This window comes from Salvia hispanica, chromosome 1, assembly GCF_029641045.1.
Source record: "Salvia hispanica isolate PSC_SH4W2 chromosome 1, Shi_PSC_v1, whole genome shotgun sequence".
Taxonomy (NCBI): Eukaryota; Viridiplantae; Streptophyta; class Magnoliopsida; order Lamiales; family Lamiaceae; genus Salvia; species Salvia hispanica.
Window position 1 is genome coordinate 34321091 of NC_142692.1, and position 21416 is coordinate 34342506.

The 21416-nt window shown below is 39.2% G+C and overlaps 5 protein-coding genes and 1 non-coding gene across 8 annotated transcripts; 4 read left to right on the forward strand and 2 right to left on the reverse strand.

The window, feature by feature from the left end:
* Positions 1-1037: 1037 nt before the first annotated feature.
* LOC125220832 (alpha-amylase-like) lies at positions 1038-4429 on the forward strand. Its single transcript, XM_089062953.1, has 4 exons — positions 1038-1193; positions 1277-1409; positions 2591-3396; positions 3932-4429. Exons 1-4 carry the CDS (start codon positions 1107-1109, stop codon positions 4184-4186), a joined length of 1281 nt encoding a protein of 426 aa, XP_088919079.1. The 5' UTR covers positions 1038-1106; the 3' UTR covers positions 4187-4429.
* A 574-nt stretch (positions 4430-5003) lies between these two features.
* On the forward strand, positions 5004-7758 carry LOC125217701 (Vacuolar import/degradation, Vid27-related protein). The gene is made up of 2 exons (XM_048119224.2): positions 5004-6723; positions 7297-7758. The coding sequence occupies exons 1-2, from the start codon at positions 5080-5082 to the stop codon at positions 7585-7587; spliced, it is 1935 nt and encodes a 644-aa protein (XP_047975181.1). The 5' UTR covers positions 5004-5079; the 3' UTR covers positions 7588-7758.
* A 151-nt stretch (positions 7759-7909) lies between these two features.
* On the forward strand, positions 7910-9230 carry LHCA5 (photosystem I light harvesting complex protein 5). Its single transcript, XM_048127385.2, has 6 exons — positions 7910-8174; positions 8267-8399; positions 8475-8587; positions 8663-8767; positions 8850-8938; positions 9011-9230. The coding sequence occupies exons 1-6, from the start codon at positions 7948-7950 to the stop codon at positions 9151-9153; spliced, it is 810 nt and encodes a 269-aa protein (XP_047983342.1). The 5' UTR covers positions 7910-7947; the 3' UTR covers positions 9154-9230.
* A 40-nt stretch (positions 9231-9270) lies between these two features.
* On the reverse strand, positions 9271-12925 carry LOC125224041 (protein WEAK CHLOROPLAST MOVEMENT UNDER BLUE LIGHT 1-like). Of its 2 annotated transcripts, none has more exons than XM_048127382.2 (3): positions 12737-12925; positions 11396-11972; positions 9271-11327 (listed from the first exon to the last, which is right to left on the reverse strand). In XM_048127382.2, the coding sequence occupies exons 2-3, from the start codon at positions 11933-11935 to the stop codon at positions 9570-9572; spliced, it is 2298 nt and encodes a 765-aa protein (XP_047983339.1). In that variant the 5' UTR covers positions 11936-11972; positions 12737-12925; the 3' UTR covers positions 9271-9569. The 2 variants fall into 2 exon arrangements, with proteins under 2 accessions (XP_047983339.1, XP_047983338.1); XM_048127381.2 differs by having other exon boundaries at positions 12642-12925.
* Positions 12926-16093: 3168 nt separating this feature from the next.
* Positions 16094-19741, reverse strand: PGSIP3 (plant glycogenin-like starch initiation protein 3). 2 transcript variants are annotated; one of them, XM_048121882.2, is made up of 4 exons: positions 19323-19741; positions 18584-19220; positions 17197-17637; positions 16094-16823 (listed from the first exon to the last, which is right to left on the reverse strand). In XM_048121882.2, exons 1-4 carry the CDS (start codon positions 19503-19505, stop codon positions 16321-16323), a joined length of 1764 nt encoding a protein of 587 aa, XP_047977839.2. In that variant the 5' UTR covers positions 19506-19741; the 3' UTR covers positions 16094-16320. The 2 variants fall into 2 exon arrangements, with proteins under 2 accessions (XP_047977839.2, XP_047977840.2); XM_048121883.2 differs by having other exon boundaries at positions 19315-19451.
* Positions 17923-17995, forward strand: TRNAR-CCU (transfer RNA arginine (anticodon CCU)). The gene has a single exon. It is a non-coding gene; the product is annotated as a tRNA-Arg (tRNA).
* Positions 19742-21416: the final 1675 nt, after the last annotated feature.

Below are 21416 nucleotides of genomic sequence, written 5' to 3' on the forward strand. Positions count from 1 at the left end.
AAGAAAAGTAGGTGGAAAAAAATTAGTGGAAAATGAGATCCACTTGTTTATATTAGTTTTAAATGAAATGTGAGTGGAATGAGTTAGAGCACCTCCAACAAGGAAGGATAAATAAAAGAGGTATATCATCTATATACCTCTTCAAAATGTATTATATACCCTTCCAAAAAGAAACATACTCCTAAGAAAAAAGGTATATAGAAAGGTAAATAATTTTTTAAACATAAAGTAGTAGTACAAAATGCATTAAAAAAATATAAAGTGTGATACATTCTCAAATAGCTCCTCCCTTGGAAAATGGTTTTTCATGAAAAAAAGCCAAATATGGTAGTTACAAAATTTTACCTCTCCATTAATAAAGAGGTAAAGATACATCTTCAAAATGACAAAAAGTATAATACATTCTCAAATATATCTACCCTTGGAGAATGGTTTTTCATGAAAAAAAGATAAATATGGTAGATTGGTAGTTATATAACTTTACCTCTCCCCTTGGAGATGCTCGTAGAGAAATATGTGACTCTATTACCATTTATGGTAAAAGTGAACCGGGACTCTTATTTTTGGATAGACAAAAATGAAAAAATGAGACTCATGTTCGTGGACGGAAGGAATTATATCACAAATTACAACATATAGTATGCACTAATTCTGATATTTTTCCATGCGATAAATGCGTTATAACAATTTTCCATATTTTTGCCCCCCTGACTTCTGACTTTGGCCATCTTTCTCTTAATTAATTAATGTTGTGGAATTTTTACAAGCATGATCACGCAGTGGTGGCTATGGTGGTGGATGACTTTCAAATGACCAAGTCTTCTTTAGAAATAATTGGAATCGACTGTACTTCACCAATAACTCAAAATCATCTATTTGGCCTATAATTCACAATCAAAATATTTTTTAAACACGAATTCAGGCTGACTCACTTGAATTTATGACGATAAGCTGTGATATTTTTTAAGCCACAAAAAATTAATATTATAGTAGAAAACTATTTTTTTCTTTACAATATTGAAATAACTGTTTTAGTGTATTACCTCAAATCCATATAAAGAGGTCCCTAAGTCAATAGAATCATAGAAAAAAACCAACTCTAAAACATGACTACTTTTCTTACATTCTTTTGGATGATCTTCTCTGTTTCTACTTTCTATCCCAGCTTTTCCACTTCCACCATAATGTTTCAGGCACTCTTTGTTTATCAATTATTCTTTTGTTTTTATCACTCAAATTTGTGTATTTAATTAATTTCTATTTTTGATGTGCGTAGGGATTCAACTGGGAATCATGCAACAAGCAAGGAGGGTGGTACAATATGCTTATCGGTGTTGTACCTGACATTGCCGCCGCCGGAGTTACACATATATGGCTTCCACCTCCCTCTCACTCTGCTGATTCTCATGGTCAATCTCTCTCTTTATTCTAGGGAATTTTCATGGTGCTATGATTTTAATAATAAATAATGATATATTTGTATATGTATAAAGTGGAAAAACAATAAATACTAAGAGCATCTCCATCCGTGCTCTTAAATAAGAGCACGGAGGTGGGCCCGGACCCACTTTTACTCTTTGTAGGCAAAAGCACAACACCTACATTCGTGCTCTTCCGCAAGGACAAGCTCAAGGGTCCCACTATTCTATTATTCAATTTAAATACTTCAATTACTAAAAACATTTCTATAATATAAAAACATATTAAAATATAAAAATTACATAATTAAATCCTAAAAAATAAAAATTACATAATTAAAATCCTAAAAAATAAAAATACATAATTAAAATGTGAATTTTGAGGGGGAAAATTGAAAATAAATTAAAAGTGTGTAAAAATGGATATAATTAATTGAGAAGTGGGAAAATATTTTTTTTATTTAAAAATATTTTTTTTATTTAAATTCGAATTTTTAAAAAAAAATTACAAAAAGAAAAAATGAAATTGCCGTTGGCCAATCGCGTGCCCACGTAAGGCTGCTCAGCGGCACGGACGTGCTCTTATTTAAGAGCAGCGCCGTACCGCTGGTACGGACGGACGTGTCCTTGCCAGCGGCACAGACGGACGAATATCGAGCTGCGGATGCTCTATGTATCTTATTTACAACAATAACATGGCCATAAAGTTGACTCTTAGGCCAACTTTCAGTTACAAGTTAACAGCATCTCCTATTTTTAGTTTATTAGTATCTTCTTCAAATGAATATATAACTAATTAAAGTTAATTCCATCCACAATTTAGGAAAATTTACTAAAATTACAATCTTAAGACTAATTTTTGTCAATTTCTTAATTCAAGAAATTAAAAGTTTGGACATTAATAAGCTAGATAAGAGGACAAGTCGTCTGATATACTCCATGATAAAATTTGGTTTTCCCATGGCGTCCAAAATCAACGATCGTAACGTTTTTGAATTTGTTCTCAATTATTCGACGACGAAAAAATCTATCTAGCGTATAATATGTTGTTGATATTTATAAATTGAATCATGTTCTTTTCTTCATTTATAGAAGGGATATTGTTTAACTAATCGGTGGTGATGTCAACACAATGTCAACACATGAGTCAACATGCAATGTTTCTTGTGCAGGATATCTGCCGGGAAGGCTATACGACCTCGACGCATCGAAATACGGCAACGGCACCGAGCTTCGATCACTAATCAAATCCATACACGCCCACGGCATGAAGGCGGTGGCCGACATCGTGATCAACCACCGCACGGCCGAGAAGAAGGACCGCCGCGGGATCTACAGCATCTTCGAGGGCGGGACCCCCGACGGTCGCCTCGACTGGGGCCCGTCCTTCATATGCCGCGACGACAAGAATTTCTCCGATGGCACCGGCAACCTCGACTCCGGCGAGCCCTACCCGATGGCTCCGGACATCGACCACCTCAACCCCCGCGTCCGGGCCGAGCTCTCCGGGTGGCTCAACTGGCTCAAGTCCGACGTCGGCTTCGATGGCTGGCGGCTCGACTTCGTCAAGGGCTACGCGCCGCGCGTCACCAAGTTCTACGTGGACCGGACCCGCCCGGACTTCGCCGTGGGGGAGATCTGGAACTATCTCTCTTACGGGAAGGACGGGGAGCTGGCGTATGATCAGAGCCGGCATAGGAAAGAGGTGGCGGCGTGGATGAAGAGAGCCGGCGGGAAAGTGGCGGCCGTCGACTTCACTACGAAGGGGATCCTTCAGGCGGCGGTGGAGGGGGAGCTGTGGAGGTTGAGGGATGCTAAGGGAAGGCCGCCGGGGTTGATCGGGATAAGTCCGGAGAGTGCTGTCACGTTCATCGACAATCACGACACCGGATCCACGCAGAAGCGGTGGCCTTTTCCGGCGGAGAAGGTGTCGCAGGGCTATGCTTATATTCTTACTCATCCTGGTGTTCCATCTGTGGTACGTGTGGTTCATTATGATTTTCTCTCTTCGAAGGTGCTCAAGCCCCCCTAAACCCGCAAATAAAATATTCTCTCTGTCCCATAAAAATAACACATCTTGAAACAACAAATGTTTTAATACGCAATTGGCTAAGTAAGAGAGTGAAAAAAAATAAAAGATCATGAAGTAATATTAGTGGATCGTGGGGTCTATCATATATATCAGCAATGTTTAGTTGTTTAAAAGTTTTCTTATTTTAAAACTAGCCTAACTTTAAAGAACGACACCAAATGGTAAAACTAGTCTATTTTTATAAGACAGAGAGAGTATATTTGATCGAGAGCTGCAAATCTAAATTTTCTGATGGGATAAGTTAGAAAGAATAATAATTTTGTTTGGGGATGCTGAAGCCCCTACACCTCTAAATATGCAAGAAGGATAGTATTTTTTTAAGTAGGTTTTTTATTTTATTTTTTTGCAAAATGATTTGGTTAGGGGCTCCCTCAAATCCGGGAATAAGATGAAATGGTGCATGATTTTCTTTGTTTTGTAGTTCTATGATCATTTCTTTGAATGGGGGAAGAAGGAAGAGATTACGAAGCTTATTGCGGTGAGGAGGAGGAACGACATTGGTGCGGACAGCAAGGTCGAGATTCTGGCTGCAGAGACGAATCTTTATGTGGCGAAGATTGATGGTAAGATCATTACCAAAATTGGGGCAGAGATCGATCTAGGCAACCTAATTCCTCCGGATTTTAAGGTTGCAGCTGATGGTAATGATTATGCAGTTTGGGAGAAGCAAGCTTGATTTTTGTGTGTTGTAAATTAAATAAATGCAAAGTTTGAATAGGATTTGCCATTTGTTCCTTATCATAAGTTTGGTACCAAGGCTAGGCCCGTGTTAGTTATCACGGCCATCTTGGACATAATGAATTGTACAATTCCGCGTGGATTGGACAGCCCATATGGAGTATGGGTTTGTTCTTAATTATGTTATAGCGAAAAAATGTGATCTCATACATGCAATATATTATGATGTTTTTTAATCAAATCATATCGTTTATTTGTTAATAGACAACATTGTTTAACATATTGGTGACGACGTGAACGTATGATTTGTTAACTATCATACTCCAAATCCTCTACCCATTCTATAGTAGTAGAATCATTTTTCCATGTGATTTTTAAAGTTGTAGAATAAATCAAAATTCAACTAAATTTATTTTTCTGGCAAGTTGTCCATGAATTATTCACCTCAGCACTATGAAATACGAAAATCACTGCTAGCTTTTATCACTAATCAAATCCAACACGACAACGACATGAAGGTCGTGGCCGGCATAATGATCTACCAAAACAACAGAATTGTTCCCAAAACGAAAAAGATCTGGTCACTTACCTCCATTTAATATGAATTTATTTCAGTTATGTACTCCACGTGATATGGATATTTAAGTATCGTTATTTCCTTTTCTGCCCTTTATTATGAAATTTGAATACAAGTATACGAATTTCAAGAGAATTAAATGAAAATAACAACACTACTCTCTCTGAAACTATCCGTTGGAACTTCAAATCAGTTGATTAAATTTTATTTTGAAATTAATCCATAACCCTAGAAATCGGAAGCACTGAAACTCCATTTTCAAACTTTTCAACTCCCGCTCCTCTCTCTCCTCTTTCTCTCTCTACGCCGTTGCAATGGGCGCCCACCCCAGCAGAGATTTGAATCTCTCCGACTCCGAATCCGAATCCGACACCGAATCTCACGACACCACGCACCAGGAATCCGATTCCGAAGAAGCCTACGCCACGCCGTCGTCGCACCCGTCCGACCGGAAGCCCTCCGATCCCAAACCGCCGTCGTCACTCGACGACGTCGAATCGCGCCTCAAAGCGCTCAAACTCAAGTACAACAACACCTCCACCGCTCCGAATTTGATGAACGCGGTAAAGCTCTACCTCCACGTCGGCGGCAACACCGCCAAATCGCAATGGGTGGTGTCCGAGAAGGTGACTAGCTATTCCTTTGTGAAGGGGGCTCCGAACGGCGAGGAGGAAGACGACGAATACGACGATGAAGGCGGATCCGACCCGAATGCCTGCTGGCTTTTGAAAATCGGGTCGAAGGTGAGAGCTAGGGTTGATGAGAATTTGCAATTGAAGGCGTTTAAGGAGCAGAGGCGTTGTGATTTCGTCGTGAATGGTGTTTGGGCGATTAGGTTCTTCAACGCGGAAGAGTGGGATTGTTTCACTAAGAGGTATCAGGATTGCTTGTTTGAAAATACCTATGGATATGAAGCTAATGATGCTAGTAAGCTAAAGGTGTACGGGAAGGATTTCATCGGATGGGCGAATCCTGAGGCCGCGGATGATTCGATGTGGGAGGATGCGGAGATGAAGACTCCCCCGAGCAAAACTCCGGTGAGACGAGGCAATGATTTGACTGAGGAGTTTGAGGATGCTGCGGTGAATGGGGGCGCTATCCAGAGCTTGGCTTTGGGGGCTTTGGATAACAGTTTCTTAGTCAGCGATTCGGGGATTCAGGTTGTTAGGAATTTCAGCCATGGGATTCAAGGGAAGGGGATGTATGTGAATTTTGAAGAAGGCAAATTGAGTGGAAGGAAGGGTGCTAATGCGACTCCGAGGAAGGCTCTGCTCATGAGAGCTGAGACTAATATGCTTCTCATGAGCCCTATGAATGAAGCTAAACCACATTCGAAGGGTCTGCATCAGCTTGATATCGAAACTGGGAGAGTTGTGAGTGAGTGGAAGTTTGAAAAGGATGGAGCTGACATTTCGATGAGGGATATCACTAATGATAACAAGGGGGCTCAGATGGATCCCTCGGGGTCGACTTTCTTGGGATTGGATGACAACAGGCTGTGTCGTTGGGATATGCGTGATAGGAGGGGGATGGTCCAGGATATTGTGAATGAGAGCACGCCTGTGTTGAATTGGACTCAGGGGCATCAGTTTTCGAGGGGGACTAATTTCCAGTGCTTTGCAACGACTGGTGATGGCTCTATTGTGGTTGGATCGCTAGATGGGAAGATTAGGCTGTACTCAGTCAGTTCCATGAGGCAGGCCAAGACTGCGTTTCCTGGCCTCGGCTCGCCTATCACTCATGTTGATGTTACCTTTGATGGGAAATGGATTTTGGGAACCACTGATACTTACTTGGTCCTCATATGCAGTCTGTTCACAGATAAAGATGGTAAGACCAAGACGGGTTTCTCTGGCCGAATGGGGCATCGGATTTCAGCTCCGAGGTTGTTGAAGCTGAATCCTTTGGATTCGCACATGGCTGGCACAAGCAAATTCCGCAATGCTCAGTTCTCGTGGGTACGTATGCATGTTAATCTTCTCGTGGTGTTATTTTGGTTAGATTGGTCTTAACATTTAATGTTGATGTTGTTTGTTCATCTTTAATGAGATTGTAACTGATTGGTTTCTTATTCTGCTTTCCATTTAATTAGCACATTTGATGTATACTAATTTGGTGGTTTAGATGTGTTGATAGATTTTGTAAAGCTTTCAGAATGAGAAACTTAAGTGCTGCGTTTAGTTTTGCATGATTGTGATTTGGGTTTAGCCTTTATAGCAAAATTTTGGGGTCTTCATCATTTATTGATCTTGTTACTACTAGACATGAGATGTTGGATTTGAAATCTTTTCTAAATCTTCTACCCTTCTTCAGAAACATGTGCCAATTAAACCCTGGTGAACTAATTGCAAGAAGGTTTCCCCAATATCCCTTCACACATATTCAGTTAAATATCAATGTCGGATAGTTTATTCCATATGCATTTTTATCATATTTGGTTCGCCACTTGAAGAAGGCATGGGATGCTTTTATCTTTCTTGAGATGGTATGCTGCAAGAAACTGATGCTAGAGATGTCGTTCAATTGCTCAGGTCACGGAGGAAGGGAAGCAGGAGCGCCACTTGGTTGCCACTGTGGGGAAGTTTAGTGTTATATGGAATTTCCAACAGGTTAAGGATGGATCTCATCATTGCTATCAAAATCAAGTAGGCCTAAAAAGCTGCTACTGCTACAAGGTTGTCCTTAAAGATGACTCGATTGTTGACAGTCGCTTCATGCACGACAAATACGCTGTCAGCAACTCACCTGAGGCACCGCTCGTGGTGGCAACCCCCATGAGAGTCAGCTCCTTCAGCATCTCCAGCCGCCGACTGCAGTTGTAAAGAAGTTCAATCTATGATTGATCAAGCTTTTGTACTACTTTATAGGACCCTAATCTGTTTTAGTATTGGAAGATTCTCAAGACAAAAATTTGCTGTAATTGGTTGCTTCTAGCAATCTACTTTATGTTGAATGATAATATCTTTGCATAATACCATGATTTATAACTTTAACTGTAATATTCCATGTAGGATGCACAACAACAAAATAAAAAGAAAAAAGAAAAGGATAAGTGGGGCCATGCTATCATGTTTATCATCCAGTTTATAACTGAAGCTCTTCATTATTTGTGGACCTTGTTTTTTGTATTCCTTTTGCTAAGTATTTTAACAAGAAGTTTGGAAATATGAGGTAAGAAAACGATGGAGATAGCAGTGGGAAGAGGAATTCAAATGTTGGCTCACTGTAGCTCCTTCCCATACACTGTAAAAACCAGAGACAGAACTTCCTTCACCAGATCCAACAATGGCTGGCTTGCAAAGAAGGGGTCGGGTTCAGCCCCGAGCCGCCACCGGGTGGTGGTAGTTCGAGCTCAGAACCGGCCCACGTGGCTCCCCGGCCTCGACCCTCCACCCTATCTCGATGGAACGTGAGGCCATGTTTGTTGATTAAATTCTTAGTGCTTGTACACACTACATCAGTGCTCTATCTAAAGCCCTGCATTCTTTTGCATTCATGTAGACTAGCTGGAGATTTTGGTTTCGACCCCCTCGGGCTCGGTGAAGATCCCGAAAGCTTAAAATGGTATGTCCAGGCAGAACTAGTTCATGCCAGGTTTGCCATGGCTGGAGTTGCAGGGATTCTTGCCACTGATGTAAGTCACTGTGTAACAACCATGAATTTCATTCAGTTTCAACAGATGATCATCAGATTCTTGTTTTTCCGGCAGTTACTACGCGTGACGGGCATAAGCAACCTGCCCGTTTGGTATGAAGCCGGTGCCACCAAGTTCAGTTTTGCTAGCACCAGAACTCTCATCATAGTGCAGCTACTCTTAATGGGGTAACTAGAACTACACTACTAATCCTGTGATTTTGTATTCTGACTGACTTTTTAACTCTTGTTTGTGTGGTGCAGTTTTGTAGAAACCAAAAGATACATGGATTTCAGAACTCCTGGCTCTCAAGCCAAAGAGGGTTCTTTCTTCGGATTAGAAGCTTCCTTTGAAGGGCTTGAACCCGGGTAATTTTCATCTTCATCGCGTCGAAAAGAATCTTTTTTCCATTTCTGGTCTCTAGCCTTGATATTCCACTGCATCAAGCAGGTATCCCGGTGGCCCGTTGCTCAATCCACTTGGACTAGCAAAAGATATCAAGAATGCTCATGAATGGAAGCTTAAAGAGATAAAAAATGGTTCTTGCCTCCCCCTTCTCTCTCTCTCTCATCTTCTTTTCCATCTCTCTTAACACTTGTATTTCTGTGTAGGGAGATTGGCAATGGTGGCAATTCTTGGAATCTTTGTTCAAGCAAATGTCACACATGTTGGCCCTATTGATAATCTCATCCAACACCTTTCTAACCCTTGGCATACAACAATCATTCAAACAGTTTTTGGATCTAAATCTTGATACTTTTGTGATAGGGGAATGAATTCTTTAAATGTTTCATTGCAATAGTTTGATAAAAGTGGTCTGATTTTCTTGCATTCTCATTTCTCAAGAATACTAAAATCAAGAAGTCTGATGTAACTTGAATTATCAATGTATCAAAAAAGTATAAAAGTTTTATTACAGAATCCAATCCCTCAGGGCCACACCAAGATATAATTACAAACTGTAAAACCCCAACCAAGTATTAGGGGGAAAAAAGAAAAAGTAAAAGTAAATTTATGATCAGAGCAACCTATTGTGTACACAAAACAATACTGCTGTACAAATATAGACGTTTTTGTCAAGAATGGACAAGGTGATTCTGAGGAGAAACCTTAATTCTAAGGCAGGCGATTCCGATCCACGAGCAATACGGTGGGAGACGATCACGACGCCTACAACGACTTGGACGACTTGGATGACCTGGACGACCTGGATGACTTCTTGCTCCAGAACCTGAATATTCTAGGGATGATGGATCTCTTCTTCTTCTTGGCAGGTTTGGCATCCAGAGACGTTTCCGTTCCCGTGTTGCTCGTGGCCAACTCTCCAGCTTTCCGCTTTTGCTCATGCTCGGACCTCCACTTACGCAGCTCTTGTTCGACGCCTAGCTTTCCTTCTTTGGCTTTCTCGGCCTTCTGCAACGCAACCTCCAAGGCGTTCTTTCGTTCAGCCATTTCGCGGTTAGTTTCCTCAAGCTTCTTCAAGCTGTTCATCTCGGACTCCTTAGCTACCTTGATCTCGGCAAGGGCAGCAGCAATGCGTTCGTTCGCCGCCTCCTCGGCCTCATGGGCCTTCTTGCTGAGTTCGTAGTATTCTTCTAACGAGAGCGTTACTCTGGCTGGCGAATCCTCCTCGTCGTTGCTTTGAGTAGACTCACTCTCCGACAATGCCTTGATGGCCGCGAGTGCCAACTTCTCAGAAGCTCTAGCTGCTTCGATTTCCTTCTGAGCAGCACGTAGTCTGCTCTCCATGGTACCGGCTCCCGCCTTCGCCAATTCTGCTTCTTCCTTCGCCTTTCTGAGCTCGTCACGAGCAGCCTGAGCGAAGGACTTCGCTTGATCAGCCTCTTGTGCAGCCTTTTGTAGGTTCTTCGGAAGATCCACCATTTTCTCTCTGTCATCTTTCTGCTTAAGCTGAATAAGCAAGATTTCGGATTCGGTCTGGTTCAGCTCGGCTTCAAGAGATGCAACAGCAATAGCTGCCATTCCCTCCCTTTGCCGAACAGTAGCCAGTTCTGCCTTTTCCTTTTCGAGATCTGACTGCAACGATATCGCGGCCACCTTCAAGATGGCAACTTCTTCGCTCGCTTTCTCAAAATTGAGCTTCACTTCTTCGAGTTCCTTCTTAGCTGCGGAAAGAGCTGCTTCGATTTGACCCTGGTTTGATATTTCCGTTTCGTTGAGCACATCTTCGAAATTTCCTGCTCTGCCAGATTCCTCTGACTCGAGGTATGTTGCCAGTTCAGCCTTCAAATCTCTCAGCAAAACGGTTGCAGTCTCCAACTTGGACTGCAAATCCTTCGAGGACGCAGCCTGCTGCTTCATCTTCTCAAGATCCTCCTCAGCTTGCTTCATCTCCTTGTCCCAGTTGAGCATGTACTGTTCTTTCGCCATAGCCGCTCCAATTCTGTGCTCCTCCGCCTCCAGATGTGCAGCTTGTGCAGAGTCCAATGACTCTTTTATAGTGATAAGCTCGATTGTCAAATCCTCTACGGACTTCTCAATCTCTTTCGACTTGGCAATAGCTTCTTCCGCCCTCTTCACATATGCATTTTTCTCGGCTACCAACAGGTTATAGTCCTGCCTGAGCTGTTCTAACTCATCTTGAACGGCCTTGAGTTCTGAAACGGCGGTGGCATGCCTTGCTTGGGCGACCTCAAGCTGTGCCTTGGCGGCAACGCTGGATTCATCGGCAATCCCTTGCTCCAGCTCTTCGACCCTAAGCATTGCAAGCTCGGAATCCTGCTTCGCCTGTTCCTCTTCTGTCTGAGCACGTTCAAGATTGAGTTTCAGCTCTTCAACAAGTCTCTTAGTGCTGTCTAGCTCTTTCAGAACCAAGAGTTTGGCCTCTTCCGCATCCTCGGATTGCTTCTTAAATAACGGTATCTCCACTTGAGCTTTCTCGAGTTCCTCTTCTATGGTTTTACGCCTCTGCACACAAAGAAGTTAGAGAGGTTCACACAAAATTTGAGAGAGAGGTAACAAGGATAAGATTATACCTCGACAGCCTGCATACGGTGGGCTTTCCAGTCGACAATCCCACCAAACTTTGAAACAGCAGCCTTCACAGATTCGATAGGTACAGTTGTATCAATTTGGCCTCTGCTGAAGTCGATGCTCCTTGGTGTTCTAGGCGTCCTAGGTGTCCTAGGTGTCTTTGGGGGCTGCTGGAAAGTGGTATCGTTTTTCACTTGAGGTGATGAAGGAGTTGGTGGTATACAATCATCGTCGGGTGTTGGAAGCGCAATGATTCTGAGGCCGGCCTTTTTTACTTGAAGATGCCCGGATGAAGCATCACCTTCGACTGCACTTGGTGAAACGGATTCGCTTAGGATTGTGGCATTATTAACATCTTGAGGGATACCTTCTTTATTCGTCTCCTCCTCGACTGAGAGAGTGGCGTCTTCGACCACATCCTCTGTTGAAGCCAATTCAGGAACGGTTGTGATTTCTACAGCCGTTGTTGGCTGGTCCCCTTTCATAGGTGAAGCTCCTGATGCAGGAAGTGCATCCTCGATCAAAACTTTCACGCCCTCCATCCTCCTGCAATGGCAGGGTCGTTACTTGCCTGAGCACCTGCAATCCACGGAACCATCAAGTGTAAGGGACAGATAGAAGGTTTCAACATCAATAATCGCCAAGGGACTAAACGAGACGAACAAACATAGAGAAATAAACCAGACACAAATGCATATGTTATTTCATGAGACAACTAGCATTAGCCGATAGGCTTCGCCATTTTTGCAGTAACGTGTCAACGTGAGAACCTAGGTCATCGTATCGACATTAGTTCATCTAGAGCTCGACAAACTAAAACAATGAACAACGTTCAAACTAAATCAATAACAAAGAGAAGACATATACGATCAGAGATAACCTTGTTTCGGATTTGCCATTCAAAGTACAATCTAGATCGAACCTTCATTTTCTTAATTCAAAAATGAAAAATGAGCTTGATTTCATTGCAAGAACACCATCTGATTCTTGCAAGACAAACCACAAATATGCATCCCAAATCCCATCAGTTTAACTATTTAAAGAAGCATTAAACACAAAACCAAAGCTGCAAGTTCCATTAATCCAAACAAAAACTCAACCCATAATCTCTGAATTCCAAAGCCAAACAGAAATGGTTAATTCATACAAAACTGACACAAACCAAATCAAGAACCGATTTTTACAACAGCACAATCATCACATAAACGAACAAAAGAAGACACATAATCGAGAGAGAGAGAGGGTTACCAAGAATCACCAGAGCAGAAACCACAAGAGACAAAAAGTCAAACGCGGGAGCTATGAGTTATTCCAAAATATGGCCCGAAAAAGCAGGAAATTACCTCATTTCCCACCTCCAAATTTTTACAACCCTTCCTAAAATCACTCCACACCCAAAAATAGCTCACCAAGATCAAATTTTTATCAAGAAAATATGCAAATAGGCGTAAGTAGGGGTGTAAAAACAAGTGTATGGTGCCTAGTTCTTGAAACAGTCAGAGAAGAAGGTAATCCACTCGTAATTTGTTAAGGGAGGCCCATTTTAAGGAAATTGGAAACCATCAATATACAGACATTATATATTTAATCTTCGGAAATCCGATATTAATGTGGGTTGCCAATAAAACATTCGTTTTTTGTCAGTTTGTTATTATTTTAAGAGTAGTGATTTAGAAGGTTGAATCAGTAGTTAATGTAATGAAAAAAATTAAGTAGCCGACCATACGGAATTAGAATGTACATTTATCATTCTATTGTTTATTACAAACTTTAATAATTAATTAATGCCGCGTATGTTGGCAGTTGGGGTGTACTTTTTTTTTTGGTTTTAATTAGTTATGTCTAAACCATTATACTTATTTTTGCTCGAATATTGTGGAAATTATATAGGTCGAATATAATTTGAACAATGATTTATCTTATGCGCATCTTGAATAGTAGCTTTCCCTCGTTATTTTAAAAAAAGACGTGTTAGGCTGTTAGCCATGCTATGTATTGTTGAATTTCGTATTGCTGTATTCGCATAATAGTTATGTCTAATATTTATATGACTAATTCCTTGGAAAATATGGTATGTAAATTACAATTGGTTTATGATAATGTATAGTATTGATCTTTTTATTTCATCGATAGACTCTAAAGTTAAAGATGAAGTGATTTTTATTGATGTTACTCTTCTTTAAGTTTGATAATTTTACGGTGGACTCGAACTCAAGATCATTAGCATTAGGCATTAACCATTTTACTATTAGGCTAAATCACACTCAAGATCATTAGCATTAGGCATTAACCATTTTACTATTAGGCTAAATCACACGCATCGCTTATTAATAGTTTAAACTCTTTTAAAAAAGAGTGGCTATGATGCGTTATTAATAGTTTAAACTCTTTTAAAAAAGATTGGCTAGAAACATGGGATATTGACATTTCAAAGTATTAAATGAAAATTTGAAGCCTATAATTTAACTTCGTACTATTACTATATAATTGGAGAAGAGATGATGTCAAATTTTTTATATTTAATTTAAATAAATTTGTAAAATGTTTTGAAACTAATATAGTATTTGAAACACCTAGTAATTTTCTACCATACGCGTCTGCTATCTGGGCTGTCTAATAGTAATTCATTTGTCTACCATTATATATTTCATATTATTATTTTGTAATGTCCGTTAAATGTCTCTTTTTTTACGTTAATTAATTATGGAATGAACATTACATTCATTTTCATTACACTAGTTTAAAAAATGTGAAGATCCAAAATATAAGTCGAATGGATATATACAATGGCACGAGTACTTAAATGCATATACTCGAATTATATTCGTAAAAGTGTCTACGATATTGGCCCAAACATATTAGAGAGATTTCAGAAAAAGGGGCTCAATTCGCAAGTCTTTTGAAAGTTGACATTAAATTCGTTAACCTTTTGAAATATGATATCGTGGCGTGCAAATTTTTCGAAACATGGGATTTTTGAATTTTCATGTATTTTCACTAATTATTTCTATTATAATATTTGCAAATTAATTTAAATTATTTTGAACTCCAATTTTATAAATTACCACTGCCGCCTCCACCCTCAATTCTCCTCCTCCCATTAGTCGTCGTCCACCCTTTCTCTCTATAGAAATTGAGTTAGAAAAAACTCAAATTCCTCCTCCGTCTTAACTCTTAACACAATTGCGTCCTCTGTCCGGCACACTAGATTCTCGACCTCCTCTCTCAAAAGAAGATCTTGGCGCCTCTTCTTCTTCTTCTTCTTCTTCTTCTTCTTCTTCTTCGTTACGGGTTACCTGCTATCCTCCGAGGGCAGCTGCTACTGCTGTCCTTCCAGCCCGGGCTGCCTCATTTTTCCCAGTTAAATTCTTAATTCAATTCCGTGTTCTTTAAGGTTTGATTTAATTTGCAGATTACAGTGTAAAATATGTAGAATTGGATAGGAATGGAGAAACCTCCATGGAAGGAGGAAGATGAAAAGCGTCATTGTGAGAGAGGAGAGAAAAGGGGAATTTGTTTATTGACTACATTTTGCCTTATATAGGCTGAGAAATAAATGCTAATCTAAAAACTAATTACATTTTATTCTCTAATTCTAATAACATCAAATACATGAAAGAACATTGGAATTGGATGGTGGGATCTTTACAGTTAGAGTAATTGAAATGGGCGTTTTCCGCCATGAGAGCGTGGGAGCGTTTGGAGCTGGAGATGGTGGTTGTGGAAAGGTGGTTGATGGAATAAAATAAATCAAAAATTGTGTTAAAAATTGTTAGGGATAATTTGGTCAGTTGTTAAATATAGTGAAAGAAATAATTGAAACAATAAGTGAAAATACATGAAAATTTGAAAATCTTATGTTCCGAAGCCACGATTCCATATTTCGAAAGGTCAATAAATTTAATGTCAAATTTCGAAAGGTATGCGAATTGAGTTATTTCGATATGGTTCCTCAAATTAAATGTGTGACTAAATTAATCGATTTATTTGCAACTACTCGAGATATTCAAGGTCGAATATAATGAGCCATTAAACATTTCATAAGTCAATAATAAAGGACTTCAATGATGATTAATCTACTCATTAAATCGAAGTTTGGTATAAATGGTTAATTTAAGCTTCAACTTATGCTCCGTTTGACTTCTATAAAGCTCATTATGATTTAGTTCACTTGATTACTAGAAAATTATATTAAGCTTATAAAGTAAATAAATTTTGGACTCTATTTAATTTGTTTACATCCCTATCCTATCAAAAGGGTAAAGTATGTCATAATCTTATGTTATAGTCAAGCTAAAATCATGGTAGACATTGTTTATCAATATATATTTTCTTTGTTGGTGCACCTAATAAATGATTGGTTGGTGTTTTGGGGTTTCATTATCACGCCATATTAACACACTCTCTCTCTAAAACATTGAACGAGTTTTCATTTAATATTAGAAATATTCCAAATAAATCCTCATATTCTTATAATATTCATAAATATTTGGGATAATAGTGAAAATGGTCACTAAAGCGTTGTAATACAATTTCAATGGATGACTGATGAAAAATGAAAATAAATTATAATCTCGATTGATTGAGATAAAATTCTCGCAATTTCAATAGATGACAGCTACAAAAATTGATAACCAAATCGGACTGTTACTTACCGAACCGATAGGCATGAAATATTAATTATAAAAATGAACTATATATCAATTAAAAATAAAATATAAAAATTAAACCACCATCTTTTAATTCTCTACAAATACTTAATTAAATTATGAGAAACAACATATACACCCTTAACTTCTTTTCTCTCCATGCAAAAAAAATTATATTAATACATAAAAAAAACCCTAAACAAAAAAAAATACAAATTTACACTAAAATAATATTTCATTATCATCAATGCATGCCACGTGTCAATAACAAAAAATGTCTACGAAATAAATTTCCTAGGATCAGTAACATTGAGCCTCCAATGATAATCCTCGAACCCTAATTCTCCGGCGACCTTCCGATTCCACTCGAGCTCGATCTTCCGCTGGTCGGAAAGGCGGCAGTAGCGCTGCAGGGGCTCGGGCATGGCGTCGTGCACCTCCCACCAGCGGCGGTGGGCGTGGTCGCTGGCGTAGACGTGCTGGTCGGCGATGTCCCAGTTGCAGTCGTAGTCTCGGTAGCAGAGCCACGGCTTCAGCCCGAGGTAGTGGATCGAGTAGAGCTTCGGTGGGTCCGACCCGAACAGCTGGTTCTTGACGCCGGCTTCAACGGAGGAGTTGGACCAGAAGTTTTTGAGGAAGTTCACGCGCCGCGGGAGGCGGTGCCACCACACGAAGATTTCGTTTAAGAAGCCTTGGTCGCCGCCGTTGTACGAGATTATCTCCTTGCGCCGCCGCATCAGCATTCGGAATGTGCAGTTTGATGGCTCAATCACCATGATTCCTGTTGGAGATATTTAATTATTTGTTGATAACACGAGTTTTAATGCGCAATTGGTAAATTAGAAATTAAAAAAATAATAATAATTACAAAGTCACTATAAATGGAAATTGGACTAATTTTGATTGACTTAGACAAAAAAAATGATACTTATTTTACATGGTATGATTGTATATTGGAAACAATTCCGATATTAAGAAAAAAAACTAATGTGCTTCATATATCAATGAATGATTATATATGAAGTCAGAAAACTTCTTAATTATAGTTTGTAAATCATCGTCAACATAAGATTAAAAAATGAAATTGAAACAAAACGCATGAAATCTTTATTTTGAAGAAATTAAATTAAATGAGGTGGTGATTCATGACATACCGGAATTGAATATGTGGGCGTCATTGCCAGTGGCTGACATCTGAGGGAAGTTGAAGAGGATATCAATGTTGCGCAACACGATAATGTCGGCATCAATGAAGATGACCTTGTCATAATCAGTGAGTTGCCACAATCGAAACTTGCTATAGTTATATTCATTGTACGAATATTTCTCTGCCCTCGGGTTCCGGATCCTTTTGATGAAACGGAGGGTCCACCCAGCTTGCCTCAGTGCAACCCGCGTGGGCTCAGAGATGGATGTGTCTAGGAGGAGGACTAGGTCGCGTTGAGTCCCAGTTCGGGTCAAGCTCTGGGCCAGGGTTATGGCCCCACAAACATACGATTCAGAGGAATGGAGAACCGTGACGTAAGCTTCTCGTTTTTGAGATTTTACGGTTGTGGCTTTGAGTTTTGATATGTCGTATCGTTCGTTGATCGCTCCTGTTGTTGCCGGACTCAAAGTTGTTAGTGAAGAATACACTAAGAAGTAACTTCACAATCAAGATGTGAAAATTAGGTGAGCTGATTTCTCCTTTTTACTAACATGTGGAGCAATATTGATTTGTCAATTTGAGTAAAGACTAATAATTTGATATAAAAGTGTTTCCAACTACTAAATGATTAGGAGCAGGTACAAACAACAACTACTGAAAATGAAATTTCATCTAATTCTAAAAGAATAATTTATTAGTAGTATAACTATTATGCAACAAGATCCCATAAAAAGCGCCTGTAGCTCAGTGGATAGAGCGTCTGTTTCCTAAGCAGAAAGTCGTAGGTTCGACCCCTACCTGGCGCGATCTAAATTATTTTCCGATTTTGGCAATTATTACAATACTTTCATTTAAAGCCAACTACTAATAACTTTTATACTAAGTGAAACTAAATACAATTATTTATATATGAATGATGAGAATATTACTATAACTTCACTCCAAAGCATGATACTCACACTAATGTAACCACTAATAATTTTACTCAAATGTTCATTTAATTCCAAATGTGTATTCCAAATAATATTTTAATATACACATGCGTGGACAAAGTCGTTGAATTTATTTCCAAAATACCTAAGTCATTGAAATTCAATTATTTACGACAATATTTTATCTTCTCCCTTACTACTATACTAACGCATGCAAAAATTGCAAATGCATGATCAACGTCATTCTACAAATTAATTTTATTTCAAAAACATAATTCGAAAACTAAATATCCTTTTCAGTTGATGAAAGTTAAAATTTGTTCAGTCGGATTTATATTTTCTAAATTTCGAGTTCGAAATATCAGGATAAGTTGTTTCCGAGATTCCAATCAAAAAATCGTTCTGATTGGAACAATATTTTCTAAATTTCAAGTTTTCGTCCAAACAAAACGTAAAACGTACCTTTTCCCCATAGAGGCAGAGCCAAATCGCACGAACCAACTGGCAAAGAAACCTTTTGCTCCAACCGGCGCATCTCCGGCCGGTAGAACCACCACTCCCCCTCCCTCTCCGCCACCTCCTCGCACCGGAAAAACTCCGGCATCAGCGGGCACTTGCTCAGCAGCACCACCTTCGCCCGCCCGCCCCAATCCCGCCTCCCCCGCCTTGCCGCCATGTTTGCCGCCGCCAAATGCACCTGCAGCCGGAACACGTCCCGGCTCCACCCCTCCTCTGGCTTCCGGCACGGCACCTTCGCCACCACCACGTCCACGTGCCCGTACCCCTCCCACTCCGGCATCGGAATCTCCGGGCACCTCGCGCCGGAATATTCCTCCTCCTCGTCGATCCACTCCGGAAAAATCGACTCCCACCGGAATTCCGCCGGAACCCTATCGAACGTCGCCGGAAAAATTTCTCCGTAGTTTCTCCACTCCGTCACGTCCTCGTCCTCCATGTTAATCATCCCGATCTTCAATCTGCGACCGATTTTGTTTAAAAAACTCGGAATCTCCCTCTTGATCAGCTCCCTTCTCGGCTTCGCCTTGCCGCCGGCCACGGAACCTTCTAGAACCGCCTTCATCGTAACCCCACTTTCGCTCTTATCATAAAAAAAAAAAACTAAATTAATACTTCATTCTTCAATTTTTAAAAAAAACTAAAATTTTTTTTTCGAATTTTTTTTTTTAGCTCACCTTCTTACCTTATGGTGGCAATCGAGGAGGGAGCATCGGACCAAGGAGGCGGCGCGATGGTGATAATCGGAGGCGGAGGGGTAGAGGAGGAGGCCGGCGTAGACGACTAGGAAGAATGCTAAGAAGAAAAGATTGATTTTTACAATGAGAGATTTTGGAGAAGTAGACATTATTATTTTCTTGAATGCCATGGTTTGTGACACAAATTGGTGATTTATATGTCAAGATTTGGATGGTGAATGTGAATGATTGTGTTGGGATTTATACACAAAATGAATTTGTCTAGAATGTGTAGAGAGGAATTTAATTTGAGTTTGGAAGTTAAGTGTTTTTCTGGGGGAGCCAATGAGAGAGGTGCATGTAGTAGTAGTAGTGTTGGGGTTTCTTGGCTTTGGAGAAAAAGGGAGAGATGATGAGAGGCTTTTGAGTTATGAGTAGTTATAGGCTTTTGTTATTTCTATCTAAAGTTTTACTATATTTTTTTGGCAATGACTTGCCGCTTTTGTCCTAGACTTGAAGTTACAAGAACCTATGTTTGATTTGTTTAGTGCTCAAAATTATATGACGATGCCAATTGACTATGAATCATTATTTTTTGAGTTGTTTCTCAAATTAAAATACTTCTTAAATTGTGATTTGGGGTTGGCTAGTCGTCAATCGGGTAGCTGAGTGGATGCCTATGTTTCAAATTTTGTAAAATACTATAGTACTATCTTTTTATTATTTAATAGTAGTATTAAGAAAATTTGTGAAGCGTTGTGCGTATATATACTTCTATATTTTTAAAGTTGTGTGAAAGTTAAAATACTACTACTATTTAAATATTTTATTATTACCGGCAATTAAACCATCGTATGTTATTGTATAAAGATTGTCTAAATAAAGTATAAACTAACATAATTGAAGGAAATAAAACTTCTAGAGAAGTTTATTACTAGGAAAAGTAATTAATTATTAAAGTCAGCACCAACATTTATCTTGGATAGTATAGTTGTACTCCCTATATATGGCATTTATATAGTATAACAGAAAAAATAAAATAATACAGTATACGTATATTGTTTCAAAATGTTATAGTAACGGCAGTAGTCGAATTAATAGTGAACATCTCGTCGTTTATGCATATAAAACCAATGGAGATGATTCTAATCTGGTTAATATAGTAGTCTCCTCAATTTTAAATTAATTAGATTACTATATATGTACAAGTTTTGAAAATAGGAAGAACTAAAAGTGGGTAAACTTTATTATATAAATGTATATACGAATCTTGCAAGTAGGATTTCGGCATATACCAACAACTCTTAGTTGCTCTGTCAACCTTACTATTGTACACCAAATCTTTTGTATTTCAATCCCCCATTTTATAAACAAAAATACAAAATGTGTGTCATATTCACGTCTCATCATTAACAACGACGAAAGCAACTCTAGTTCGAAATTTTATGTACGATCCATAAAGAAATGTTTTATATATATATATATATATATATATAGAGTCCCATTATCCACAAATCCACTCTTAAAGACCGAACTACCGAACTCTACCAAATTAGGGCTTTTAGATCTAGTTTTTTATGGATAAGATACAAAAATTTATAAATTATTTTTGGCTTCATCACGAGCCTATTTTAATTCATCTGAAGGTAAATAAGTCATACTAACATGTTACGAAGATTTAACTTCGTTCCAGAATATATTACTTCATTCTAGTAGGTTATTACTTCATTCTAGTAGGTTTTTACTTCATTCCAGTAGGTTTTTACTTCATTCCAGTACGTAAATGTGGTTTCGCCGTCGCGTGCCGTTCTTTCTCTCTACAATATCTATCACCAACGTCATGGCGCTAATATGGTTTAATAAACACATGGAATAATGTAATAAATTATTGGAATGAAGGATGTGTAGAAGCATTTGAAGTACAGAATGAAGTAATAAACCTATATAATGAAGTAAAATGGACTTGTAATGAAGCCGAAAAATTTTTCACAGCAGCACATCTCATCAAAAAAACTAGATCTAATGGCCCAGATTTAGTCTCTAGTTCGGTCTTTAAAATTGGTTCGACATTGATCACAACTCTCTATAAATGATTTGATTCA

Bases quoted from the DNA above. Each gene is read 5' to 3' on its own strand.
- LOC125220832 (XM_089062953.1), top strand. From the start codon at position 1,107: ATGACTACTTTTCTTACATTCTTTTGGATGATCTTCTCTGTTTCTACT. The intron at 1,410-2,590 runs GTCAATCTCTCT...TTTCTTGTGCAG, and splicing joins TCACTCTGCTGATTCTCATG to GATATCTGCCGGGAAGGCTA. The intron at 3,397-3,931 runs GTACGTGTGGTT...TTTGTTTTGTAG, and splicing joins ATCCTGGTGTTCCATCTGTG to TTCTATGATCATTTCTTTGA.
- LOC125224041 (XM_048127382.2), bottom strand. From the start codon at position 11,935: ATGGAGGGCGTGAAAGTTTTGATCGAGGATGCACTTCCTGCATCAGGA. The intron at 11,328-11,395 runs GTATAATCTTAT...CTTTGTGTGCAG, and splicing joins ACCGTATGCAGGCTGTCGAG to AGGCGTAAAACCATAGAAGA.
- LOC125217701 (XM_048119224.2), top strand. From the start codon at position 5,080: ATGGGCGCCCACCCCAGCAGAGATTTGAATCTCTCCGACTCCGAATCC. The intron at 6,724-7,296 runs GTACGTATGCAT...TCAATTGCTCAG, and splicing joins GCAATGCTCAGTTCTCGTGG to GTCACGGAGGAAGGGAAGCA.
- PGSIP3 (XM_048121882.2), bottom strand. From the start codon at position 19,505: ATGGCATTCAAGAAAATAATAATGTCTACTTCTCCAAAATCTCTCATT. The intron at 17,638-18,583 runs GTACGTTTTACG...CGGCAACAACAG, and splicing joins TCTGCCTCTATGGGGAAAAG to GAGCGATCAACGAACGATAC. The intron at 16,824-17,196 runs GTATGTCATGAA...TATCTCCAACAG, and splicing joins CGCCCACATATTCAATTCCG to GAATCATGGTGATTGAGCCA.
- LHCA5 (XM_048127385.2), top strand. From the start codon at position 7,948: ATGGAGATAGCAGTGGGAAGAGGAATTCAAATGTTGGCTCACTGTAGC. The intron at 8,588-8,662 runs GTAACTAGAACT...TGTGTGGTGCAG, and splicing joins GTGCAGCTACTCTTAATGGG to TTTTGTAGAAACCAAAAGAT. The intron at 8,768-8,849 runs GTAATTTTCATC...TGCATCAAGCAG, and splicing joins TTTGAAGGGCTTGAACCCGG to GTATCCCGGTGGCCCGTTGC.